Raw genomic sequence first — 24,053 nt, 5'->3', positions numbered from 1 at the left:
CTCGGCGTTCAATTGGAGGAAGTTAGTGCTCATCCAGGCAGCAATGGTCTTCATGCCTTCAGAGAAGATGACATGTATATCAGGTCGTTTTTTTTCAATGGTGAGGAGGAGCTGGGTATCATCTGCGGTACCACCTTGGTAACTTTGGTGGTATTAGATCTAAAGGTCCCCAAGGTAACCGTCTGGGTTCTATCAGTAAGAAAATCTGCCAACCACTGTAGTGCAAGCCCCTGTACTCCAAAGCCCCGAAGTCTCTCCAGTAGAATCTGGTGCGAGATGGTATCAAATACGGCCGATAGGTCAAGCAGCACCAGTAGTGCCGCCTGACCATTACCCAGGGCCATTCTGATATTATCCGTTACCTCAACCAGAGCGGATTCTGTAATGTGCTTGGTCCGGAAGCCTGACTGGGAGACATCAAGGCAGTGAGAGGTTTCAACAAAGTTAGACGAATGTCTGTTTATGTGTTTTTCAATAAGCTTGCTCTGAAGGGGCCAACCGTATACAACCGCGCCTTAATGTGGAGAAGTGTGGCTCAGGGGTTAGAGGCAGCAGACCCGGAAGCTGAGATCGGTCCTGGACCAGGGTTCAATTCCCCACCTCGGCGGGTCTTGGGCTAAAAATTCCACGGACTCGATAATTCTCGCCCCGGTGCCTCCTCGACTCACGGGTTCACACTCTGCGACTCTGGGCAATAGCTTGCTTAATCTCCACAATGGCCCCTCGCGGCGGGATGCCTGACTTTCACCTTGTGGATACCCTGCTATCTCACAGGGGAATACCAGGAAGGGTTCCCTAAGCAAGCGCCGGGAAACCCACTGCGGGTAGCTGTGCGCTATATAAGCTCAACTACATTTACATTTACATATTCGCAACGATCAGTGCGGCTTCCTCTCTAACCGCAGCACCTCCCTGAACACCAGACGGCTACATGCGGTAATGGCGGCCACTCCGAGAACTTACCGCCATGCAGTTGCATTGCGCTGGACCTTAGACAGGCATTTGATTCCCTTTCTTGGGATTTCACGTTTGCGACATTGCAACGATTTGGGTTCCCCAATATATACCTTAAATGGGTCCGCTTATTATATACATCGCCTACAGCTAGGGCCCGTACAGGCAATTATATCTCCGACCAATATAAAATTTACAGGGGCACACGGCAGGGGTGCCCTTTATCACCCCTATTAGTATTGGCGTTGGAACCCCTGGCGCTGGCTCTTCGGAGATCGGCAGACCAGCTTGGCATCCGCTTAGACGGGGTAGATCACCTAATAACTATTTATGCTGATGATATACTCCTATATTTAAAGGACTTGACTGCAGATAATGCCCCCCTCCCGGGTATATTCACCACCTTTGAACGCCTTTCTGGACGGGCCATAAACCCGGAGATATCGGTTGGCTATTTCTTCCAAGAAATGCCACACATAACCCGCCTACAATTTGGCACTTATGACCTACCAGTGGCCCCCACTAGCTTTAAAAACATAGGTATCTGGATATATAGATCACAAGAGGACCAGATAGAGGGCAATATATTACGGGCCGTAAGGGGACTCCGCGCTAGTGTTGGGTTTTGGACTTCCCTGCCCTTATCATTAATGGGGAGGATCGCCATCTCAAAAATGGTAATGTTACCTAGACTCTTATATTATTTTGTGAACCTGCCCATACTCCTCCCACAATCCATTTTTAATACGCTGAACACTGTATTGTCCACTTTTATTTGGGGCGTGGGTCGGAGGTGCATAGGGTCTTCGAAAGCTCCAGTTGCCGAAAGTGGCGGTCTGGATATGTTCGAGGGTGAGACCACCACTCCAGTGCCACCTTGATGCGGGGCGTGAGAAGGATCCTGTCGTTGGACACTGAAATCTGCTTCCACTGCTTGTCTAGTTCTTCTTGTACAACCCTCATATGTAGCCTGCAGTAGGGGATCAACTGTATGCACGAGAAAGCCATGCCCAGGAATGATTTCAACATCCGGACTGAAACGTACAGTTTTGACTGCAGGAATCGTACCATCTTGAGCATACGGTCCTGTCTTTCCTGAGAGACGAAAACCTTTGCCAGCCGAGAATCTAGTGAGGCTCCTAGAAAATCTCGCCGCTGAGACGGATGAAAGTGTGACTTCTGGCAATTGATGGAAAGGCCCAAGTTTCAAAAAAGAGAAAGACAAACCGGAGTGTGCTGATTTGCCATCTGGAGGGTCGGGGCCTTTATAAGACAGTCGTCCAGGTATGGATAAAATTGAATGCCTTGTAGGCGGAGAAAATCAGTTACCGGGGCCATGATCTTGGTAAAGACCCTCGGTGGTGAGCGTAGGCAAAACGGCAGAACTCTGAATTGAAAGTGTAGGTGTCCGACTGTAAAACGGAGGTACTTTCTGTGCCTGGGGTGAATCGGCACGTGAAAGTATGCGTCCTGGAGGTCGATCGTGGAGAAGAACTCTCCGGGGTTGAGATAATTTAAAATTTGAAGCAAGGTCAACATTTGAAATATTTTTGATGTGAAGAATTTTTTCAGGGCCTCGTAAGTCCAAAATGGGGCGCCACTCCCCTGACTTTTTCTTGACTAAAAAGAAACGGGAGTAAAATCCTTTGCCTTGCTGGCCTTGTGGTACCACGTCGATAGCACCTTTTCTGATCATTAATTTGACTTGAGCCAATAGTTCCTCGAAATGGTGAGGGGGGGACCAGTAGGAGGGCGATTGGGAGGAAATTTGGTAAATTCCAGGGTATGTCCTTTTGAAATCACATCTAGGACCCATTGATCGGAGGTGATGTTGGACCAATTGAAGATGTAGTTTGAGATTCGTCCTCCAATTTTTACAGTTGGTGGAAGGTTGACGCTGGGACCGTCACTGTTTCTTTGCATTTGAACCACCTCTGTATGTGGTTTTCCTCTGGTATGGTCTGGAGGAGGTCTGTCGATTTTGGGACTGGTAAGTATTCCTTTGACGGTTTTCATTGTAAGAGCGATATTGGTTTGATCCACGAAAAGTTGAAAAATTGCCGCCTCTACCACGTGCACCTCGAAATGGCAGTTTTCTATACTGGAGGGTTGCTAAAGCCTTGGCCGTATCTGTATCCTTTTTTATCGATTCGAGGACATCGTTGACATGTTTGCTGAAGAGCGAATCACCGTCATATGGTAGATCGAGTACTCTAGCCTGAACCTCCGGGCGAAATGCTGTCGATTTTAACCAGCCTTGACGCCTCAAAACAGCAGCCCCAGCCAATTGCCTGAACCCCGTAGAGGAGATATCAAGAGCACAGTCAATGATCTCCGAGGAAATCTTTTCTCCCTACTGAATGATGGCTTGTGCTTCCGCGCGGATGGCATCCGGTAATTGTGGAATTAATGCTGCAATTTCGGACCACATTTGGCGGTCATACCGCCCAAATATAGCCAAGGAATTAGCCGCCCTTACAGTCGTGGCTGCCATGGTGGTAAACTTTTTCCCTATGGAGTCCAGCTTGCGGCCTTCCTGATCAGGGGGAGATGTGAGAGGCGTGGCAGGATTGCGGGACCTTTTTTGAGCTGCCTGAGTAATGACTAAATCCGCCTTAGGCTGTGACACTAGGCATGCCGGAGAATCAGCTGGCGCTTTATATTTTTTATCAAGCCTTGGTAAGACAGCTGGGATCGAATTTGGTCGCTCCATCAATTTGAGACCTTCCTTCCATATATGGTCGATTATCGGAATAGTGTGAGTTTGCCTTTGAGGCAAATCTTTGAAGTCATATAGAAAACAATCAGTCTGTTGGACTTCTAAAGTGAGGTGAAACCTCTTAGCTGCGCGGACCATCAAGTTATGAAAACTGCCAATGTCCACAGGAGGCAAAGCTAATGGCGACGTTGGTGGGGTGGAAGGTGTTTGAGCCCTGTAATCGTCCCACTCTTGAAGGCCGTTATCATCATCATCATCCTGATCTGTGTTGTGAGGGTCTTGGTCCTCATTATCCGCATCCTGCTGGTCACGCACTGGTGACCTGGGTGGAACTGGTGCAGGAATTTGAGGCTGTGGAGGAGGTTGCGGCACTGGAGAAATAGGCCTAGACGGTGGGAATCTACGATTATAATCGTCCAGCATGTGTTGCAGATTCATTACCAAAGACAGTGGCGTCTGTGTCATCTGTTCCGCCATAGGTGCCTCTGAGTTGTCTACAGGAAATAGATCTGTCCCATCTTCGACGTCCTCTTCCTCCTCTTCATCAAAATCTTGGCACTTAATGTGAAGCTCGGATGGGCTAGACGCTTGTCTAAAGGCATTCTCCACCTCTGAACCATCATTGGAATCCTCCTTCGCAGACTGAAACAAATGGTCTGGAAGAGTAGAACCACTCTTTATAGGACTCAACTGTATAAGAGGCACCCTTTTAAGCATGGAAGCAGTGACCACTGTGAAGGTGGTAGCCGTGGCTAAAGGATGGTGCGACGTCGACGAGCCCTTCGACGTGGTGGTGGAAGATCCAAAAGCAGGTTGAGGTGTCTGTGCCGTGTCCACAGACAACGAATCCGTAACTGTAGACAGATGTGACTTCGCCTTCGTCGACGAAAAATTTTTCGCCGTCGACGAGGGTGAAGTCTTGCTTGTGGATGAAGATGGTCCCGTCGACGAAGGCTGGGCCGTCGACGGAGTGCCAACCGTCGTCGAAGCGGTCGTTGACGAAGTTGTCGTCGACGATGAGGGTCCCGTCGACGGACGGCGGCCCGTTGACGAAGTTGTCTTGGTCGACGACGAGGAGCGCGCCGACGAATGACGCGTCGACGGCGGCTTCTCCGTCGCCGGTGTTGATTTGACAGTCGTCAACGAGATCTTTAGGATAGAGGTAATGGGTCTCACCTCATGGGTCGTCGTCGACTTAGTTCTGGAAGACATTGAGCATGTCGTCGTCGACGTGGAGACAGCATCCACGGATTTCGTCATCGCAGATGTCGTCGACGGACGCGTCGACGAGCCTGTCGACGAGCCAGTGCCCGTTTTTGAGGATGATGGCATGGCTTTGGACAGTGACGCCAGAGAGCCAGGTCCCGTAGGCGTAATTGGAGGTAAATCCTGTGGGGAGACATCCTTAGAGATTTCCACAAGTCTACTTTTCTTGAGAAAAGGAGAAGGCATCTCCGTCTCCGACCCATGCTTCTGAGAGGCGTTTGACTGGAAAGAAGAGACACTCTCAACCTCCGAGACCACAGTGTCAGTTGTCTTCAACTTCTGTAGCCACAGAAGGAGACGGGCCTCTCTGTCCCTTAAAGTTTTAGGTGGAAAAGTACGGCAGTACTTACAGTTCTTCACTACATGGTCCGGGTAGAGAGAGTAAATACATTTACTGTGAGGATCTTCATGAAAGAGACGCAATTTTCCACATGATGGACATGGTTTGAACAAAGATTTCCTTGAGGAAGACATCTGAGAAGAAAAAAAAAAAGCTAAGTAAGAAGAAAAAACTGAGCAGAGCTCAGGGAGACTCCCTTCACACGACGTGTGGTAGACAATCTGAGGACTTGGGCTTCTGAGGAGAAGGTTCTAGAGGGAGCTACAGCCTGATTGGCTAGAATGTGGACCAATACATAATGACACTGATGTGCTACTAAAGTGAGTTCTCCCTTAGGCTTTCTATGGGCCTATTCTGTTCTATGGTACTTTTAAACTTTAAGTATTTTACTGCATTACATGTATATATATATGTAATTATGGTATTTTTCATGTATATATGCATATATTACTGCTATTCTATGTACCGTGGGACTCCCACTTCGACGACAGGGAATATTCAAGCATTTGAATCTATGAAAGACACCCCTAATACTGGAGAAGCTTTGAACCAGTATAAAACCTGAGTCTCGGCTGAACTGCACGGGTGATGGTCATGTTTACAAGTGGCTGGTGAAATGCTGCCTTCACCATGGCCATTTCAAGAGCACGGATCTCCACAGACCCGCCTTTGAGAGGCCTTTTTCAGGTTAACAGTCACTGGGCGTCCGGACTGAACCTTGTAGATGATTGAGCAAAAACAAAGTGCATTCCCAATTTGCAGTGTTCCTACCCTGTGGTTCTGTTTATGATACTTCTCACATGGAATCTCTTTATCAAAGACACAAATGGGGTGAAGGAAGAGAGTCTGGCGCGTTGAATCTTCCTTACTTGTGTTTTTAACTGAACTTTACATGTTTCATCTGATTATCCTTATTTACTATATCTTTGGGTATGCAACACTCAAAGAACCTAACTGTTCTCAAGGCACACCAGCTGTATTAAAAAGGTGAGAATCAAACAGCTGGCTATAACACTTAAGTGTCTGTTGTACATGGCACCTGTACCTTGGGTTTATGCCTAATATGAATTAATGCTTAACAAGACCTTGCAGGTATCCTTAGTTTATGACCGTTTCTTGGGTGACCTTTTCCAGTAAAGGGGTGGGAGGTTATTGGGTGGTATGTACCACAGGTAAGGGAATGTATACTTTCTATAATACAATACAGCAGGGATTATATCACCATATCTATAACTTGCCATACATACTCATTCATTAGGTAAGATATTGACAGTACACTAACCAGTTACAACTGTGTTAAAGTCTAATTTCCTTTAAATATTGGTGAGACTTCTGTCTTTGCTCCCAGTCATGTTTTTAAAGAGACACTGTCGCCGGAAAATGCCAAGGTCAAAGTAATTTGCTTAGACTTTTTTTATCCTAGAAAGGTAGCATCATGGTGTGCAAATGTGCATATATGCCCAAACCTTCTGGATTCTGGGGTGAAGGGGCTGCTGTGGACGGTGTGTGCATTGGCACGATAAATGTATACTTTTGACGACATTCTTGGCATGGCAAATGGTCCCTGTGCACGCAGTTCCAGTTAAAACTGCAGCAGTGGAAAGAGGCTCCAACATACACTCTATCAATCCCAACCAGCACACAAGGGGCATACGAGTCATGAAAAATGTCAAACAAGCAAATGATTAAATGTTAATAAAATAAGCAAACGACTATAGGAAATTAGTCTGACCTGGGCATGCACCTATATAGGATCTGCAAACTAAGCCATATTGCCAAGGTATACATCAGTTCGTAGGATTTTAAGCAATAAAATAAATATGTTGCAAAAGGAAATTAGTTTAACTGTCTCCAAAACATTTATCGGAAACTTTGGCACACAAGTCTCCACATCTGTCAATTTTTTTATTTATCAATTATACTTTTCCAAATAAAACAATATCGGTTTAGTTATAATGCTGTGCAATAAAAATCAGGCATCATCAATCCGGTAATTAAAATATTAGTCACTACTTGAAATCAGCTTGTTTGCAAATCGTATTAGTAACATAACGTTTAGTGCATGCAAACATTAGTAAGGAGTATAAGCCAGGCAAGAGTTGTGCTCACTTTCAAAGTCAAGGAAAAAGTTTGGCCCCTGATCAAGTTCTGTGCAAGTGAGAACTTTTAAAAGATTTCCCATTTGGCTCCTGAAAAATAGAAAAGGAAGAGACAAGGAGAGAAGAGGTGCTGAGTGCCGTTATTTCAGAAACATGCAACCCCACAGACATGCTTAGTGAACGGCCCTACTGTCTATACCTCTAAGTTCAAATTCTGCATCAACCAGCGGCTAGATCAAGAGAAACGTTTGCTTACATCCTTGTACTTCTGTTTTAACTTACTTTCAAAATCCAGGAAAAAATGTGGATAGTTCTCAATTTCCCTGGTAAGCACCTTAAGAAGATTACCCATCCTAGCAAACCTAGTGGATGTAATACAACATAATTAACAGTCATCAACTCAACATTTGGTTTACTTAAAACAAACAACGCAACATGTGTCGCTGCAGGCCAGGCAGTTTCTGAAGCCTAGCATGCTTGGTACAAGAGCTGGACATGCCTACTTGATGAATTCTATTTTATTTCATTTTTTTAAGTGATCATCCAGACCAAACAAAATATATTTCTCAACTGTCTTATACAGAAGGGAAAAGTGCGTTTGCAGCATCAGAGTAATTACAAATAGCAGTTTAGATGAATAAAACAAACATATTCAACACTGCTAGAGAAGTATTTAGTTCATGCAAAGCCTTTGGCATCCATACAAAGCGTCTGCTGTGCTTAGAGGCTGTCTTTTCATGGACTGCTTCATTCCCTCTTCCCTGCGCCATTGCTAAAGCCTATTAAAACTTTGTCTAAGAGTACAGATCACAAATTACTGGTCTGTGCTAATTTAACAATTTTTTCAACAGAGATGTTCTTTGAAATATGATCATTAGTTTCTTCTGCATAGTCACATCGATGTACATTAAGTTCTGATCGGTTTCTGTTGGTTTACCATAGAGCCTTACAGTAGCAATGTGCAGTATAACTTCAGTGTAGAACTTGCCAAACAATTATGTGAGCATCACTAAAGAGGGGATTTGGCTCCGCCAATGTGAGGAGCCAGGAATACTTGTTTTGATTGGCAGAAGTTGTACACATCCACACAAAAAGTGCTCGCCTTCCACACAGCTGTGATCATTTTATTTATCCAGCTGGTTGAGATTGAACTTTCTAGTGCACACACCTGTGTTTGTCATTCTCTAGAAGCAGCAGAGATGGGAGGAGGGCAGTCATTAACCTACATGAATGTTTAGGTCTGACTTGACAGTGGAACTGTCACCTGTAATTGTCCTCTACACCCAATGTTATTCTACAGTTCTTTCCTTCCACACATACATATTAATTTCCATGCCAATTACTTGTAATGCTTCACATTACCATACATTATTCCTTAAAAGCCACACCAGTTGGCACTGCCAAGGATTGTTTTTGGTTTGAGTAGGACAACTGATTGACCTTCAACAATGCATTAACAAAGCGAACATATTTTGCCTTTAAATTATGAAAATGACTATCTTCAGCTTCATTATTTACACACGGAAGAGGCATAGCAAGGGCAGCAGTATAAGAAATTTTACAGCAGCACCAATTTTCTTCACACACAACAGACACAAAATGGGTAAGAGAAAATAACCTACAAAGGGAAAATCCAGACAACATCATTGCAAGTTCTCTAACTCACACACACGTATAGACCCCCAAAAAACAGGAGCCAGCCTCTCTCTCTCTCTCTCTCTCTCACACACACACACACACACACACACACACACACACACACACACACACACACCATATCTCCAGCAAATGAGGAGCTAGAAGATCAATGTTGTCCTGGTAAAAATTACCTTAAAGTCCATCACTAGCTGTTGCTTTCCCATTATTGAGGTTAGTTACAAGTTTTATACCTTCGATTGGAATTGAGAAACAGAATCTTTTTCTCCGTTTCTAGTCATGCTAGAGTAACAGTTTACAAATATTAATGTAAATCTTACATCTGTGCTTCATATTAAGAATGCTCATAGTATTTTGGGAACTCAGTCATGATTTCAATTGACTGACATACTTTGATTCAGCCTTTATTCATGATTTTGACAAGATGAGCTGTAGTCCATTTGGATTTGATAAATGCTGCTAAAGTATGGCACAGCCGCTCTCCTTCCCCATATTTCCTGGCCGCTCAATACTTATCCAAGTCATTTACGTCTGTCTGCCTCATTGCAGAATGTTCATAGCTTGTGTTGGATTTGCTCCCTTGTGTCAGGTTTATGTGTCCTGATATAATGCACCTCTAGCTGCTCCAACATGTCAAGTTTCCCTCTGTTAGACTTCAGTATACCATGACCGTTCGAAATACATTCTTCCCTAATCAAGGCTTTGAATGCCTCTCACACAATATTATGCTCATCAACTGAGCCCTGATTACGCTATTATGGCCTGCTTAATTTCTTCTCTGTAACCATATCCACTAACATGGTAGGATGAAATCTCTACAATGCTGTACACCCACACTGCCCAGTATGCACACAGTTAGAATTACGGGTGAGTGGTCAGATTGTGTTCAGGGCATATGTTGATGTCTCTAGTCCACCCCACCCTATCTCTAATTCACAACCAGAAACCATGTCTTGGTGGTGAACCAAGCACTGCCGAGTAATATGTGTATAACCGCTTAGAGTGCTCTCTGACTCTCCAAATGTCCATTAAGTCTTGTTGGTGCTTTATTATCGAGTAAGACGGAGCATGCCCCTCCAGGTTGCTGCTCACTAGTAGTAGTAGTAGTATCTAAACTACTGTGGAGGGTAACATAGTCCCCACCTCATAACAGCGTACAAGGCTGTAGCTTATTGCGCTATGCATGACAGCATGAAAGTATCGAGGGTCGTAATAATTGTGGCTCCGCATGTTCATTTTTTTTTAAACAGACTTTATTGATGACCTCATTATCGTATACACTGCAGTAAAATTATACAGAGGCTGTCTTTTTCCTGCTCCACATGTTCATTATATGACCCTGAACAATCCAATATTTTCCCTCTAGGTTCACCTCTGTGTCAAGAAAAATTCCAGCCCTCTTCTAATAAATGCTGAAACCCCTTTGGAGTAACTGAAATAGTTGGCAAAAAAATCTATGTGATCGCCAGCCTTTTGCTAAATTGCAGCCCCTCCCTTCTGTGAGGTGTTTCCTGCAACAGATGGATATCTATACATGCCTTGTTGGCATACGTTAGTACGGGTCAGGTTTTCTGTGGATCATTTAGGCCCTTGTGTTCCATGTCATGAACTCAATAAGTGAGGGATTGTTTTCCCTACTCATGGCCTTTTTAACTATGGTCTGATTATGGCATGCGGGGCGTCGCTACTGTTACCTGCGTGGCTAGCATTCAATTTGCGAATCTATTTTTATTTTAACACTCTTCTCCCCTCCCATGCTGAATATGAACTTTACAGTGGAACAACTATGCCTACCCTCCTTCCAAAACTCAATCTTCCCCTCAACTTTTGTGTGTAACATTCTACCTGGCATGTATGCCTGGGCCAACCTACATGAGCCATCCTTGTTTCTGCTATGCCTGCCATTGTTTGCCGTATATCCATTTTTAATAACGCTATAGCCGAGGGTCTTTGGCAGCGGCTATGGCGTGCCACATAATATATTATTAGCTGGTGTTTTCCAGCTGCTTTATATGCAGTACATTTCTCAAAATCATTTTGTTAGCAACCTTAATTGTAACGCTAACATTAGAAGATAGTGAATATTATTCACTGTTTCATTCTACCAGAATCGCTGAGACACCCATCATGAGGTCTGTACAAAGCTCTCTTCAGTCAGCACTTTATCTGTCAAACATATCCTTTGGATTTCAATACCGGCTTGCTGTCTTTCCATCATCATTACGATTCCTTTTTTTAATTTTTTTTTTACAGTTCTTGTTTACATTGTACCCTCCACACTAGACTGCTCAATCCGTAATGTAGGGAACCTCGGAGTTGTCCTCCTTTTTGGCCTGGGGTTAGTGGTGCTAGCCGCCTCCGTGGCTAAGTGGATTTCCTCCCAAGCAGCGACCTTCTGCTCGTACGGTCTGTTGCACGAGACTGCTACCAGCCACTCCAATCTTTAGTTCAACACCAGGAAGGGCCGACACAGCAGGCCGATCTTTCTCTAGCCTCGCTCTGGGTGTCACTGGGTTTTCGGGGCAGGAGCAGCGGCATCAGGACAATCACTCTGTTACTGTGAATCTCTTCATCTGCAAGGTTTCAGTGATTCTTAACCTGTGGTCCGGGGACCCCTGAGGGTACACAAAGTCTAATAAGGGGCTCCGAGAACGCTTAGAATATTTAATCATATTAACAGATTAACAAAGTGCATCTAAAGAAGCAAATTGAAAATATTTAAGATGTTCTGTTAAAGTAAAGGAATTTGAAATTGAAGGCTAAAAGTGCATCAAACAGAATATAGTATGGACGATGAGTGACCTCCACAGATTTAGGAAATCTCCAACCTTCCCATTAAAATAAAAAATAAAAATTGTTTATTAATTAAATTAAATATTTCATCATTTGTGTACATGTTTAATGAATGATGGTTTCTTTATTTTTTTGTAATGGTTTTGCTGTTCAAATCAACGAAAATGCTTAGGTTGGGGTCCCTGGCTTCTAGTAATGACTCTCTGGGGGTTCCCCGGATTCCAATAACTATTCACTGGGACTCCCTGTGCTCCAGTAACAATTAAGTGGGGGCCCACGGAAGTCAAAAGGTTAAGAAACAGGTGAATCATGGCAGCTACCCAGTGTGTTTATATAGATTTCAAGCATAGGGCTGCCGGAACAATCTTAAACAGCTGCCACCTACCAATCAAAACTTACTTACAATGTCAATTTACTCATCAGTACACTGCATTAATCAGTTTAACTAACAGTTACGTAGAGTAATATAAAATGTACTGAAATATAGAATACAGAGGGGAAAGTTGATGTTTCAACACTAGTGCAATGAGAACTGTTTAGTCTCACATATGGGCTTGTGTTAATTAGAAACACCCTCTTTGCAAAAGGACAGCGAGATGAAAAGAATATATTTTTTGGAGTCCAAAACATGAAGAGTTGGCACTTTTCCCCCCTCGCATTTATCCTTCCTTGTCACCGTCCCTGCCGCGCGACCCCACATTTGCATGCGAGTGACGTAGGTACCCTTCCCTCTTGCTATTGTCCCTTGCATGTTCCCGTCCCTGCCGCGCGACCCTATTAGCATACATTACGTCAGATGGCGTGTTGCCTTATCTGACAGTTAGTCTAGTTGATAAGGACAGTTGCAGCTGTCAATGAGATTGAGCTGGTGACCGGAGCGCTGCCCGGTGTGTCGTATTTACAACAAATAATGTAACACCTTCAAGCATACCGTGTGTCTACTTTACAATTTTGGCGACGAGGACGGCACACCGGAGAACCCACAAATTGAGGACTATTTTAAGACGATGAGACAAGGAGTGTAACGTCATCATGAAGCGTGTATCTTCATACACGAAGAATTATTGAGATAAAGAAACTGAGCAGCATCCGTGTATACCGGCAAGTTTAATTTATGAGTGAAATTGATAAATTGAGCCTTGGAATTTAAGCGGATTAATTTTGACCGGTGCATACTGATTGAACTTTGGGCGTTCTTGTGAAAATGAAATATTAAAGAAAAGTAAGACCCGAAGTAGGTGGACACTGGAATCTGCGTAAGTTCATGAGGTGAGCCTTGGTGGCTGGGTGCAGGCGATGTGAGCGGAGCAGAGAACAAAGTTAAAAAATGTCTTAAACCGCGTTTGATATTGATTTAAGCTGCGTGTGAAGTGTGATTCTCCTAATATCTACAGCGCAAACCCAAGAGCAAACGTGATAACGTACAGCAAGCGGAGGAATAAAACGTGGCAGCGATAACAAAAATTTGTATAAATTTCGAAGTGAGGAGGAAAATAAAGAATGAACAACTAAAAAGATTGAGCAGTGAAAAGGAATCGGCGAGATGAATGTGGTGATATTGACGAATATTTGAAACAGCGTTACCTCAGTTGTGCTGATTTAGGGACATTGACGAGTAAAGTGAAATTCTCCACAGCGTCGATGCTTGAATTTATGTATCTCTAAAGAATGGAGCAGCGCATGACAATTTAGCCGAGTTTTAAGTTAAAGTGAGGCGCATTTAGAGCGACATAATCCCTCGGATGTATAAACTGCCTGAATGAAAAGGTGTGACTCATCAGCGCGAAGCGAAGAAACTTAACTACACCATAGTAGTAAATCAGCATCAGCGAGTGTCGACTGTCCTTGTAACACTTCTACTGAATGATTCTAAAGGAATGATTAGCTTACCTTGAGGCAGCAGGTTCAGGAACGTGAGGTAGATACGGCTGGCAGTTTCCGGCGGCGCTCAACGAGCGTAGCACTTTCCTCAGCGTTGTGGCGCGAAAGGGAGAGCGACGCACATCACGTAGTGGCACCACCTTACTGTTTAATGCCACAAATGCATCTTCACACAAGAATTCCTGGCAATAATTAAATCTAGTGGTACAGCAAAGAAATTCCATTTAAAGCGTATTTAGAGAAAATAAAAGTGAATAAGAGAAGTACCCCTTTGGTGGAATGTACGAGCAGCACTTAAGGAAAATGTTTTGGGAAAAGTTTACTTGGTACACAAAAATGGCAGATAGAAGGAAACTTTAAGAAAAATATACCCAAGTTTAGTGAAAAGTCTGAACACCCACTTCTAAGTAAAATTTTTGAGGAAAATATACTAAATGAGCTATGTGAGAAGAATGTGAACTTTGCTTCACAGCGTGAGAAGGAACAACTGAACTAAGCGCATCATCTATAGCGTGTCACACAGGAAAAAAAATTCTCTTTGGAGCAGATTCTACAGGAAGAGTACAAAGACTGTATCCTTTGAGTTGAACATATATAAAACAGGAAGAAATAACTGTACTGTTAAAATAAAATAAAAAATAAGTTGAGATTGTTTGCGATATTAACATGGATAAAAACATAATGCATGATTTACCGCCACCTGAGCCATTTATGGAAGGAGATGGTGCTAATATTGCAGAATGGGAAGAGTGGAAAGAATATTTTTACAATTATATATCCATTTTTGACGAGGAACCATTAAAACCAGAGGAAAAGGTAGAAATATTGTTACACAGTTTAGGAGCCGGTGGACAGAAAGTGTACTATAACATAGAAAAGAAAATCTATAAGGGAACAGACAGGAATGTATTTGAGAATGTCATGCATGTTTTAGATGAACATTATAAGCAAGTAAGGAATGGCGATGCACAAAGGAACAGAATATACAGAAAAGGTGGAGATATCAAAATGGTAATGAACAATAGTCAAACTAAACATGAGTATACCATCAATATTGGTGGAGTAGATATTGACATTAACGTTGACTCAGGGTCACATTGTACAGTAGTAAGTAAAAGAATATGGAAGAGTAAATTGGCAGTAACACTAGGGAAAGTATTAGCGGAAGCAGACACATCCCTGGAAACATACACTGGAAAAAATATTATCTTTATTGGATGTAGAGAGATGAAATTGAGTTACAGGAAGAGAAGTACATGGAGCAAAGTTTATATTTCAGAAGAAGAGTTCTCTGTACTAGGATGGGACGAACAAATGAAATTAAGATTAACGCAAAATCCCAAAAGTACAGACCCCATGAGTAGGCTGACAATAGACAACAGTAGACAAATTACAAAGTTGGAGATGTTAAGGGTGAGAACACCACCATCTATGGTCTATGTCGGATGGACAAGGGCTGTTGGGAGGAATGAGTGGATAAGAGAAGCAGCAGTTGACAAATTCAAAAGAAATCAAAAAACATCCTTGGGAAAAGATGTTGAAGAAAATATAAGTAATGGTTTCGGTGAAAAGATCAGTGTGGATGATGTTGTGGAAAAAAAAGAACTGGTTTATAAGGGAACAGGTGTGGAAACACTAACCACGAGGGCAGAGGAGGACCTTTGTAAGTCTACCCGCCTCAAAGATGAGAAAGCGTGGCGCTCTACTGCACTGGCTGAGTCCAAACCTATGACAAGGGAGAAATGTGCTGATGACATTAACCTAGTAGGAGTAGATGGTCAGAGTCTGATTGAATCAAAGTGTAACAAGCAAGGAGAGTACTTGGACTGGTTATATAGTGAAGTGTCTGATATGGAAAGTGAGGAGGCGCACAATAACGTACGATGTTCACATTTCAAAGTTCCGTTAGGAAGGAACAGGTTGCTTATAGAAGGCAGGAGAGAATATGTGTTCAGAGACACAGAAGACAACCACATTCTCCAGTAGAACTCGCTTGAAGGAATCGGAAGAAAGACTGGTCTTTGATGAGGCATGTACCGTAGGATTTACAAGTGGCTCTGGTACAGAGTACAACAAGAGAACTGATGTTAGACCCAACGCTGATCATGATGATGAGAAGGAAACCGGTCGTATGAGTAGGTGTAGACGCAGCGTAACATGGTCCAGGAAATTTCCCAAGAAAAAGGATCCCAAGGCTGTTGCCACACACCTAGGTGGAGAAGTGGAACAAGTAATTGTGGACTAGAGCACAATAGTGAAACGGATTGTAGTGGCTAGTGGCACTCTGAGGAATTAGAGGAAGAGAATAAGAAGGCATCCAAACCCATACAATGCCCACACCTTGAAGGATACTTAGGGAGTGACTTGTTGCATTTTGGAATTGCGCGTGAGCACAAGTTCAGGTTATCAGTTGACTCAACCGCATCCTTTTGTGAAGTTCATTCATCCACGTTGGGGAATGGACTAAACTTGGTATTGGCCCACACGGAACAAAACGAACCCCGTTTACAGTAACAACTACTCGTGAATTGGGAATTGGTGAGAACTATATGTTTGTGTTTGGACTAAACGCAGATTATGACTATGTGGAATGTAACCATTTATCCGTGACGACATGGCCGCTTTATTAACAGACTCTTGTAGTACAAGAACCTCAGGTTACAATTGTTATATGTGTTTCTAATTTTTCTTCCTTCTCTTCCTACGGAAGGAGATGTGTTACGGTGCCACTTTCCCCCCCTCGCATTTATCCTTCCTTGTCCCCGTCCCTGCTGCGCGACCCCACATTTGCATGCGAGTGACGTAGGTACCCTTCCCTCTTGCTATTGTCCCTTGCATGTTCCAGTCCCTGCCGCGCGACCCTATTAGCATACATTACGTCAGATGGCGTGTTGCCTTATCTGACAGTTAGTCTAGTTGATAAGGACAGTTGCAGCTGTCAATGAGATTGAGCTGGTGACCGGAGCGCTGCCCGGTGTGTCGTGTTTACAACAAATAAAGTAACACCTTCAAGCATACCGTGTGTCTACTTTACAGAAACTCTTTTTATAAAGAGCAATGTAGGAGCACAACATTCAAGAATAGTCAGTGCAGAGAGCCCAAGACCCGCGGCACGTGAGCCAAAGACCCATGGCACGTGAGCCCAAGACCCGCGGCACGTGAGCCCAAGACCCGCGGCACGTGAGCCCAAGACCCGCGGCACGTGAGCCCAAGACCCGCGGCACGTGAGTCCAAGACCCACAGCACGTGAGCCCAAGACCCACAGCACGTGAGCCCAAGACCCACGACACGTGAGCCCAAGACCCGCGGCACGTGAGCCCAAGACCCGCGGCACGTGAGCCCAAGACCCGCGGCACGTGAGCCCAAGACCCGCGGCACGTGAGCCCAAGACCCGCGGCACGTGAGCCCAAGACCTGCGGCACGTGAGCCCAAGACCCGCAGCACGTGAGCCCAAGACCCGCGGCACGTGAGCCCAAGACCCGCGGCACGTGAGCCCAAAGTCAGGCACACGTGGTTGCCTCCTGCAGCATCTGCGATGCCGATATCTGAAGGCTCGGCAATGGTAGCTCTGAAATTTAAAAGCCATTTCATAGTGAATGAAAAATGCCCGCGCTACATACATTGACGACCTCTGACTGCAGCCATTGTAAGGTGAGAACCAACAGCTAGAAATCATAAACGTGAAGCCCCAGAGTGGGGAATAGTGCGGAGGCTGCACTCAACACTAGAATGCAGATGGTGCACTAATCCAACGAGAGCATTGAAAGAGTAGAGCGAGAGGTATAACTGAGTCTACAACCTCATGAAACATTTTTGCAACGTAAGCAGAAGATGCATAAAGTAAGCCTCTCCTTTATTTTATCTTTTGTTATAAACAAATCAGCCCTAAAATCAAGCCAACAGACAGCCAAACCCTCCCCCCCCACCAAAAAAATTCTATCCGACACCAGACAAATACAGGCTGGAAGCGCATCGCCTATGAACGTCCTCTCTCCTCTCGTAGTATGGTGTCGCTCAGAGAAGCAACCCTTTCAGATAGCGCAATGCATGCAACATTTACAAGCTTTAGACTATCCCAGCAGTTTAGTAAAAATGTACAGTCGAAGCTCAGAGAACATGCTTTTTCGAAAAGGTTTTCTAAACTGCACATTAAACAGCGATTCAAAGCCCTGAATAGGGGTATAAATTATAAATTGAATAAAAGGTGTACATTCATAATCCGTGGTTTATCACCCATGAGGCTATCCAGGCGCTATACATGGGCACGGGTACATTAAGTGATTTGCCCAGAAACACAGGATGTTGAGCCGACGACGAGTAAGTATGAATCATGCTCAGCAAATGCTGTATATGGTAGATATGTATCATGATTCGAAGGGTTTCATCGCAAATATTTAAAAGCGGGGTGCTGAAATAGCACCTGGGCTAACTCTTGCACGAGTGAGTACCAAAATACATCTCACAACGTAACTGTACAGTTAAGTCTACTTACAGACGCATCTATAGAATTATTCATACGCTCCTTTCTGGCCTATGGTCCAGGGTGAGGCTCATCTTGCTCAAGAACCGGTTCCTGGAAGCCACTCTGGATTCCTCTGCAGCACTGCTGAGCTCGTCATGAGCGCGGAAGGGGTTAAAACAGAAACACATTTTCCATGGAACACTGGGAATGGTAAAAAGTCAAACAATGGACAAAAAGTCCCATAGTCTAACAGTGTCCAATCACAAGTCAGCATCGTCATTATAGTCCTTCTCTGTCCCCAAATCCTCTTTCTTTGCTGTTGGCAGCCCAGATAAGAGGCTTTCCTTTTTTTTCTACTGAGTTATGCATATTGTACGTGGTTTTTTAATGCCTGTCTGAGTGTTTAAACAGCTTGTTTCCTAGGGTTTGGATCACTCAGAACGTGAGGCTCTATCCACTATTGACCCGCTGGGCCCCCAGCACCAAAATTGGTAGCGCTTCGCGCCGAGCCTCTCCTTCTTGGAGCTTCAGGTAGCGCTGCGCTTAGGTGTACATTTGCGACAATTCCGCTGCCTCTGCCTGCCATATCCTACTCCTGTCTGGCTAGTGGCCATGGAAGACTAGGGTGATGTCCAATATGAAGAGGATCCCTTGGCTGCCCACAAATGGGATGAAGATTCCCTGTAACGCTGTTGGTGCCTTGATCTATTGGGCAGTGGAAGAAGCAACTGCTCCCATTGAGCAGCGTTTATCGCAGCATATCATCCGCAAATGTGAGAAACAGGCCAATTCCCAGGGTGCTGCAGCCCCTGACCCCCACTCCTCCAACCCAGACTCTTGATAATTATCCTGTGCCAGCCAAACGTCCCAGTGAGGCAGGGGTCGACCACAACACCTTTTTGCACACCTCAGGGAAGCATTCCCGTTTCCGGCCCAGCCTGCCCCAGTGCCATGGAGCTCCGCAAAGGGGGCAACAGACACTGACCACTCCCCCCCTCCCACCCCGGATGATGAAGCCCACAGGGACACGGCTGACGATGCCGGCACCCACCCCTTATGCCCCCAGCCACTGGTCCACCAACCCTGCTGATCGGTCAGACATGCTCGGCCCGGAGTAACTCCTCCATCCCCATTCCTCTGAGTAGGCTCGCTCTACAAAGGTCGCAAATTATGTGGTGGGGCGGAGCAGAACCCTGTTGGGGAAAGAGGCAAGTAACTGCCTCAAAGCCGAATGCCCTCGCCCATCTTCAGACGTGAAGATAGCCCAGGAACCAGAACTGGATCCCAGAAAAGATACCTTTTTGACCAAGGTAATTAAGGATAACAAAAAGAGAATCTGCAGGTCCTGGCAGGCATGCCAGGATAAACTCCTGGATGCCCTTGGCCCCTTAACGAAGATCCTAGACATGGCAGATGACACGGCAGAGGACGCCATGACTTTGGGATCTCTCATATACCCGGAGTTTATTTCCAGTTGAGCACAGCGTGCGCTAGCCTTTATGGGGAATGTCGACTGAATTGTACACCAAACAGCACCGCTCCTTGATTAAAGTAGACCCCAAGTTGGCCGACCTGCCTGATTCCATGGTGGGAGATGTAGCGCAAGGAGGCTCTTCGGGAGCCTTTTATTAAAGTACTGGGGAAGTTTGTTAATACAGTTACTTCCCTGGACAGGACCCAGTCCTCCATGAAAAGGGTCTTCTCTCGCTGGGTTTTCCGTAGGGTGGGTCAAGGCAGGCATCACTTGGCCTGCCAATCCTCTGCCCAGTATCGTTCTAGAGGGCAAGGCGCCAGGTGTGGGCAATACCAAGATCAAACTCTCTTCGGCAACTTCTAATAGACTCATAGCAGGAGCTTCAGAGGACAGGGACACAAGGGGTCGACACGGAATCTAGTTCCAGTGACTGTTCACCTTTTTTCCCCTCGCAAGAGTAAGGGGGTCATCTGGCAAATTTTTTCCAGGTTTGGCAGTTTCTGGGCCCTGCAGGCCGTTCAGGGGTTTCATATCTACTTCTTTGGATCCCTGCACAAGATTAAACAGCCACGGTCGCTGCAAACTCTGCAACAAGAGGCAGCACTGGTGGATGCAGAGGCAGACTCACTCCTCGAAAAGTGAGCTTTTGTCCCTCCGCCCCCCACCCACATAGCTTCATAAGCAACCTTTTCATTGTAGACAAGGCCCATGGCGGGTAGAGACCGGTTCTCAACTTGTGCCAATTCATGAATGTCTGGTTTACTGCCACTTCAAAATGTAGGGGATCCACCTCCTTCGTGCTGTTTTAAGCCCTGAGTATTGGATTGTCCGCCTAGACCTGAAGGATGCTTATTTAGCTATACCAATCTTTCCTCCATACAGGCGTTTCCTCCAGTCACTCTGGTGGCATCAGACGTTTCAATTTACAACCTTGCCCATCGCCTCTCCCGTGCCCTGTGGTGCTTCACAAAGGTACTCAAACCAGTTGTGGAAAACTGGGGATCTGCCTCATCATTTACCAGGACGACATGCTACTCAACGGCATGTCACCCTGCTTGAAAGCCTCTGCTTTGTCATAAACTAGAAGAAATCCCTTGGGACTCCAATGCAAAAAGTGTTTTTTCTGCTTTTCATCACATACTCCACAGAGGATACTCTAAGTCTTCCCTCACGGAAAGTGGCCAAGATCAGGCATGAGCTTCGGAGAATGCTCACCAGAAAAAGAGTGTCCATGCGGCAGGTTGCTCGCCTGGTGGGTCTCCTCGTCATCCACCTAAGCAATTTTTCTTAAGGCCCTTCAACAATTGACAGCGGCACACCTGCAGAAGGGACTCTTATTCCCAGTTGGTTGTCCTTTCAGAGGACGCATGAGAGGAGATTCTCTGGTGGCTTTCGCATATGGAAGCATGGAACGAGAGACCTATTTTGGCTAAAATTCAGATCTCGTTATAGAGTCCGCCACCAGCAGTTCACTCTGGGGCGAATAGTGTGGAGACTTTTAAACACGCAAAATATCAATGGGGAGGGAAATAGAAGCGATGATCCACTCGGCTTCCAATGGTTAATGTAAAAATCAAGTAGGGGGAAAGTGGACCACTTGTCCTGTGTCACCAGGGTCTCAACTAACGTGGCAGACCACCGTTGTAAAAAACCCCTCATATACGGACACAGGCGTTGGGCGGTATATGTTGATTCTCCGCCTTTGTGTACAATAACAGCATTATCATTGGGTCTTTTATTCGTGCATTATGCTGACCTCCACCTGGAGGAAGACCAACTGGATTTGCAGTAGTGGTCAGAGATCAAAAGAACGTGCGTGCTCTTAAAAAAGTGGCATTAAAATCCCTTAATTCAAGACTCATGTGTTTTATTCTTGAGACATATGAACTAGGAAGCTTAAAAACAGTGGTGTGCGTGTTTAGACTCAGTTATTGGTCTATTGCACTGATGATCACGAAATCTAATACCAGAGTTGTAGAATATCCAGTGTCTCCGGAATCCAGTGCCTTAAAGGCTATGAGGAGATGTCCATGAACTTCTGGCTCCCGGTTGAGAACCCACCCTAATCGCCCTCAGGAAGCCACACAAAGCGGTGTCCTCCCAAACCATACCCTGTTGGGTATTGTGGGCCATGCAGGAGACTGGAGTGGATCTTAAAATCTTTGATGCACACTCCACTTGTGGAGCAATGGCCTCTAAGGCGTTCAGTTTGGGTGCCCACCTGGAATATACATCATGAACGCAGCCGATTGGTCCTCTGATTCTACCTATAAGAGGTTCTACTTTAAGCCAGTGTTAGATATGGCTCATTTGGTGGCAAATAAACGTTAAACTAGCATAATCTTCGCCTCCAGTCCAGACATAGCATGAAAAATGTCCTAGCTATTGTAACAGAAAGTTTCAGTTCTATTAAGAACTCGGAGGCAAGGATTATCCCACCCACGAAGTAATCAACCAGGAAACCCTCCCTGTGACTAGTAACTAACAATTTGTGCCCTCCTGCTGTAAAGTCTGTGCAGTGACAGTGATTCAGTAGACGTTTACTGAGCATATACTGTGTAGACATACTGTGTATAATGGTGTAGTCATAGGAACTGTTTAGGCATATGTTACTTACTGTGAGGACTAGTCGGCTGATATCCTCTTGGTAATTTAATCTCTTTTTCCAGGAATGGAGAATGGAAAACAGGATTCGTAAGAAAAGAGCTATGGTGTAACTTGCGCAATAAAAGTGGATTTGGGGACAGAGGAGAAGGACTATGATTGTTACACTGGCCTGTGATTAAACACCTGCTGGACTATGGGACTGTTAGTCCATGGTTTGTTTTTACCATTCCCAATATTCCCTGGAAAATGTGGTTCTGTTTAATAAATGAAAAGGGCCGCTGTTAAAATGAAGTGCAGAAAGCAAAAGCATAATCCTATCATGTTATAGTAATGTATAAGGAAGGAATTTTGTACGGTATGCAATGTTTGTCTTTTTAAATTGTTAGTCTGTTTTTGTGGACCTCCGTCGGAGTTCCAAAACAAAATAAATAAATTGAATAATCCTCTCCTCTGAGACCTTAGCAGAATTGAAACTTTCCGTTACAATAGCTAGGAAATGTTTCATTGTGAATACCTTTCTCTTGGACAGAGAAACAAAACGTAGGAATAATAATTAAGAGTCACAGCTGTACAAAAGTGCGTGGTACCTCATTTGCTTTTCAACTCTGGTAAACCGGTTTCAGCTGTTCTCTTGCTGGACTGACCAATTCTTAGCGCAACAGCTCAAAGAAACTTTTTTTCTCTCTCGGAGTCTTAAATAATGACCACCCCTTCATGCAAGAACTCACTCAGGAAAAAAAGATAGAAATGATGACTGCACGGTTTATGGTGAACATGCATGGAGACAAAGATGTTGCACCAGTAGTCGTTTGGCAAACCTGATCACCCCTCCCTCCTACATTGGTGACACACACCTACCGTAAGTCATTAAGCTCCTGTTTGCCAGAGGTTCCATTACAACCAAATTGGAGAGGAGAGCACCGCATTGGTTGATGGTAAACTCAGAAGTACGGAGGTACTCTTGTGGCCTCTGGCCTTGAACACCACACTTTAGATCCTTCCTGGAAACAGAAGGTGAAGAGCGCTGTCTTGAGAAGACATCCTGAAGCAGAGCCTACCAATGACAGGGTTTAGTGTTTGCTTTAGTCCAGCTTTATCTAGGTTAATTTGTATCATCACTCAGCTCTCATTTGGTTAACATCTCAGAGGTACTGCTGCTCTGTTGTACATGAACAAGCAATGCACATCAACAGTAGGTAGGTTTCTAGGGCTGGTGCCTTCACAGCATTGAAGGCTATGTGATGTAGGCAAGAGTGGTATCTTGACAAGGTGCCTTCACACTGCATCCCTCTACCCTAGCCCCTCTTTGCAAGCCAGTGTGGCCTCTCCAGACCTGGTGTGCTCTTGTGCATCTTTTGCCACAACTATGCTCTAGTGTCTACAGTGCCCCCTGCTAGTATTTGAAATGTGGGAGGAGAGGAGAGCACATGTTCTACAGATGGGTGAATAAAGCTTGACTAGCTCCAACCAGTCTCGTTCCAAGGGTCAGCTTGCAATCTTGACAAGCTGGTGGAGAGGCCAGGGAAACCAAAGAGAAGGAACGTCCACATACTTTATTTTATTCACATTTACTCCAACCCTATAGCAAAGCTGCTGACCATCAGCACAGCACCCTTGATGGCAGATCACCCACACTGATATTTGCATAGTTTTCCTCATTGTCTTTTGATGCTTGTATACAATCCACTACGAGATGCCTGAGCTGCAAACACAATGCAAGTCACCCTTTCCTTGCCAATCTAAGCTACACTGCTTTGTCAGAGGGTGTCTGACTCTGAAATCTCAAATTGGAGATCTCTACA

General features: G+C 44.9%; 1 protein-coding gene across 8 annotated transcripts in view; it reads right to left on the bottom strand.

The window, feature by feature from the left end:
- Positions 1-24,053, bottom strand: part of CYRIA (CYFIP related Rac1 interactor A) — a 339,563-nt gene that overhangs the window by 130,409 nt on the left and 185,101 nt on the right. For 4 of the 8 annotated variants that reach the window (XM_078647768.1, XM_078647767.1, XM_078647769.1 and 1 more), the window contains one exon: positions 7,661-7,740. In XM_078647768.1, the coding sequence (XP_078503894.1) occupies positions 7,661-7,730 (70 nt within the window). In that variant the 5' untranslated portion in view covers positions 7,731-7,740. Of the gene's footprint in view, positions 1-7,388; positions 7,469-7,660; positions 7,741-24,053 lie in introns of all 8 variants that reach the window. The other 4 variants (XM_078647764.1, XM_078647765.1, XM_078647766.1 and 1 more) reach the window with 2 other exon arrangements.

The sequence above is a fragment of the Lissotriton helveticus genome, chromosome 6 (assembly GCF_964261635.1).
Source record: "Lissotriton helveticus chromosome 6, aLisHel1.1, whole genome shotgun sequence".
Classification (NCBI taxonomy): Eukaryota; Metazoa; Chordata; class Amphibia; order Caudata; family Salamandridae; genus Lissotriton; species Lissotriton helveticus.
The sequence above is the reverse complement of the archived record's forward strand: the minus strand, read 5'-3'. Positions and strand labels throughout refer to the sequence as shown.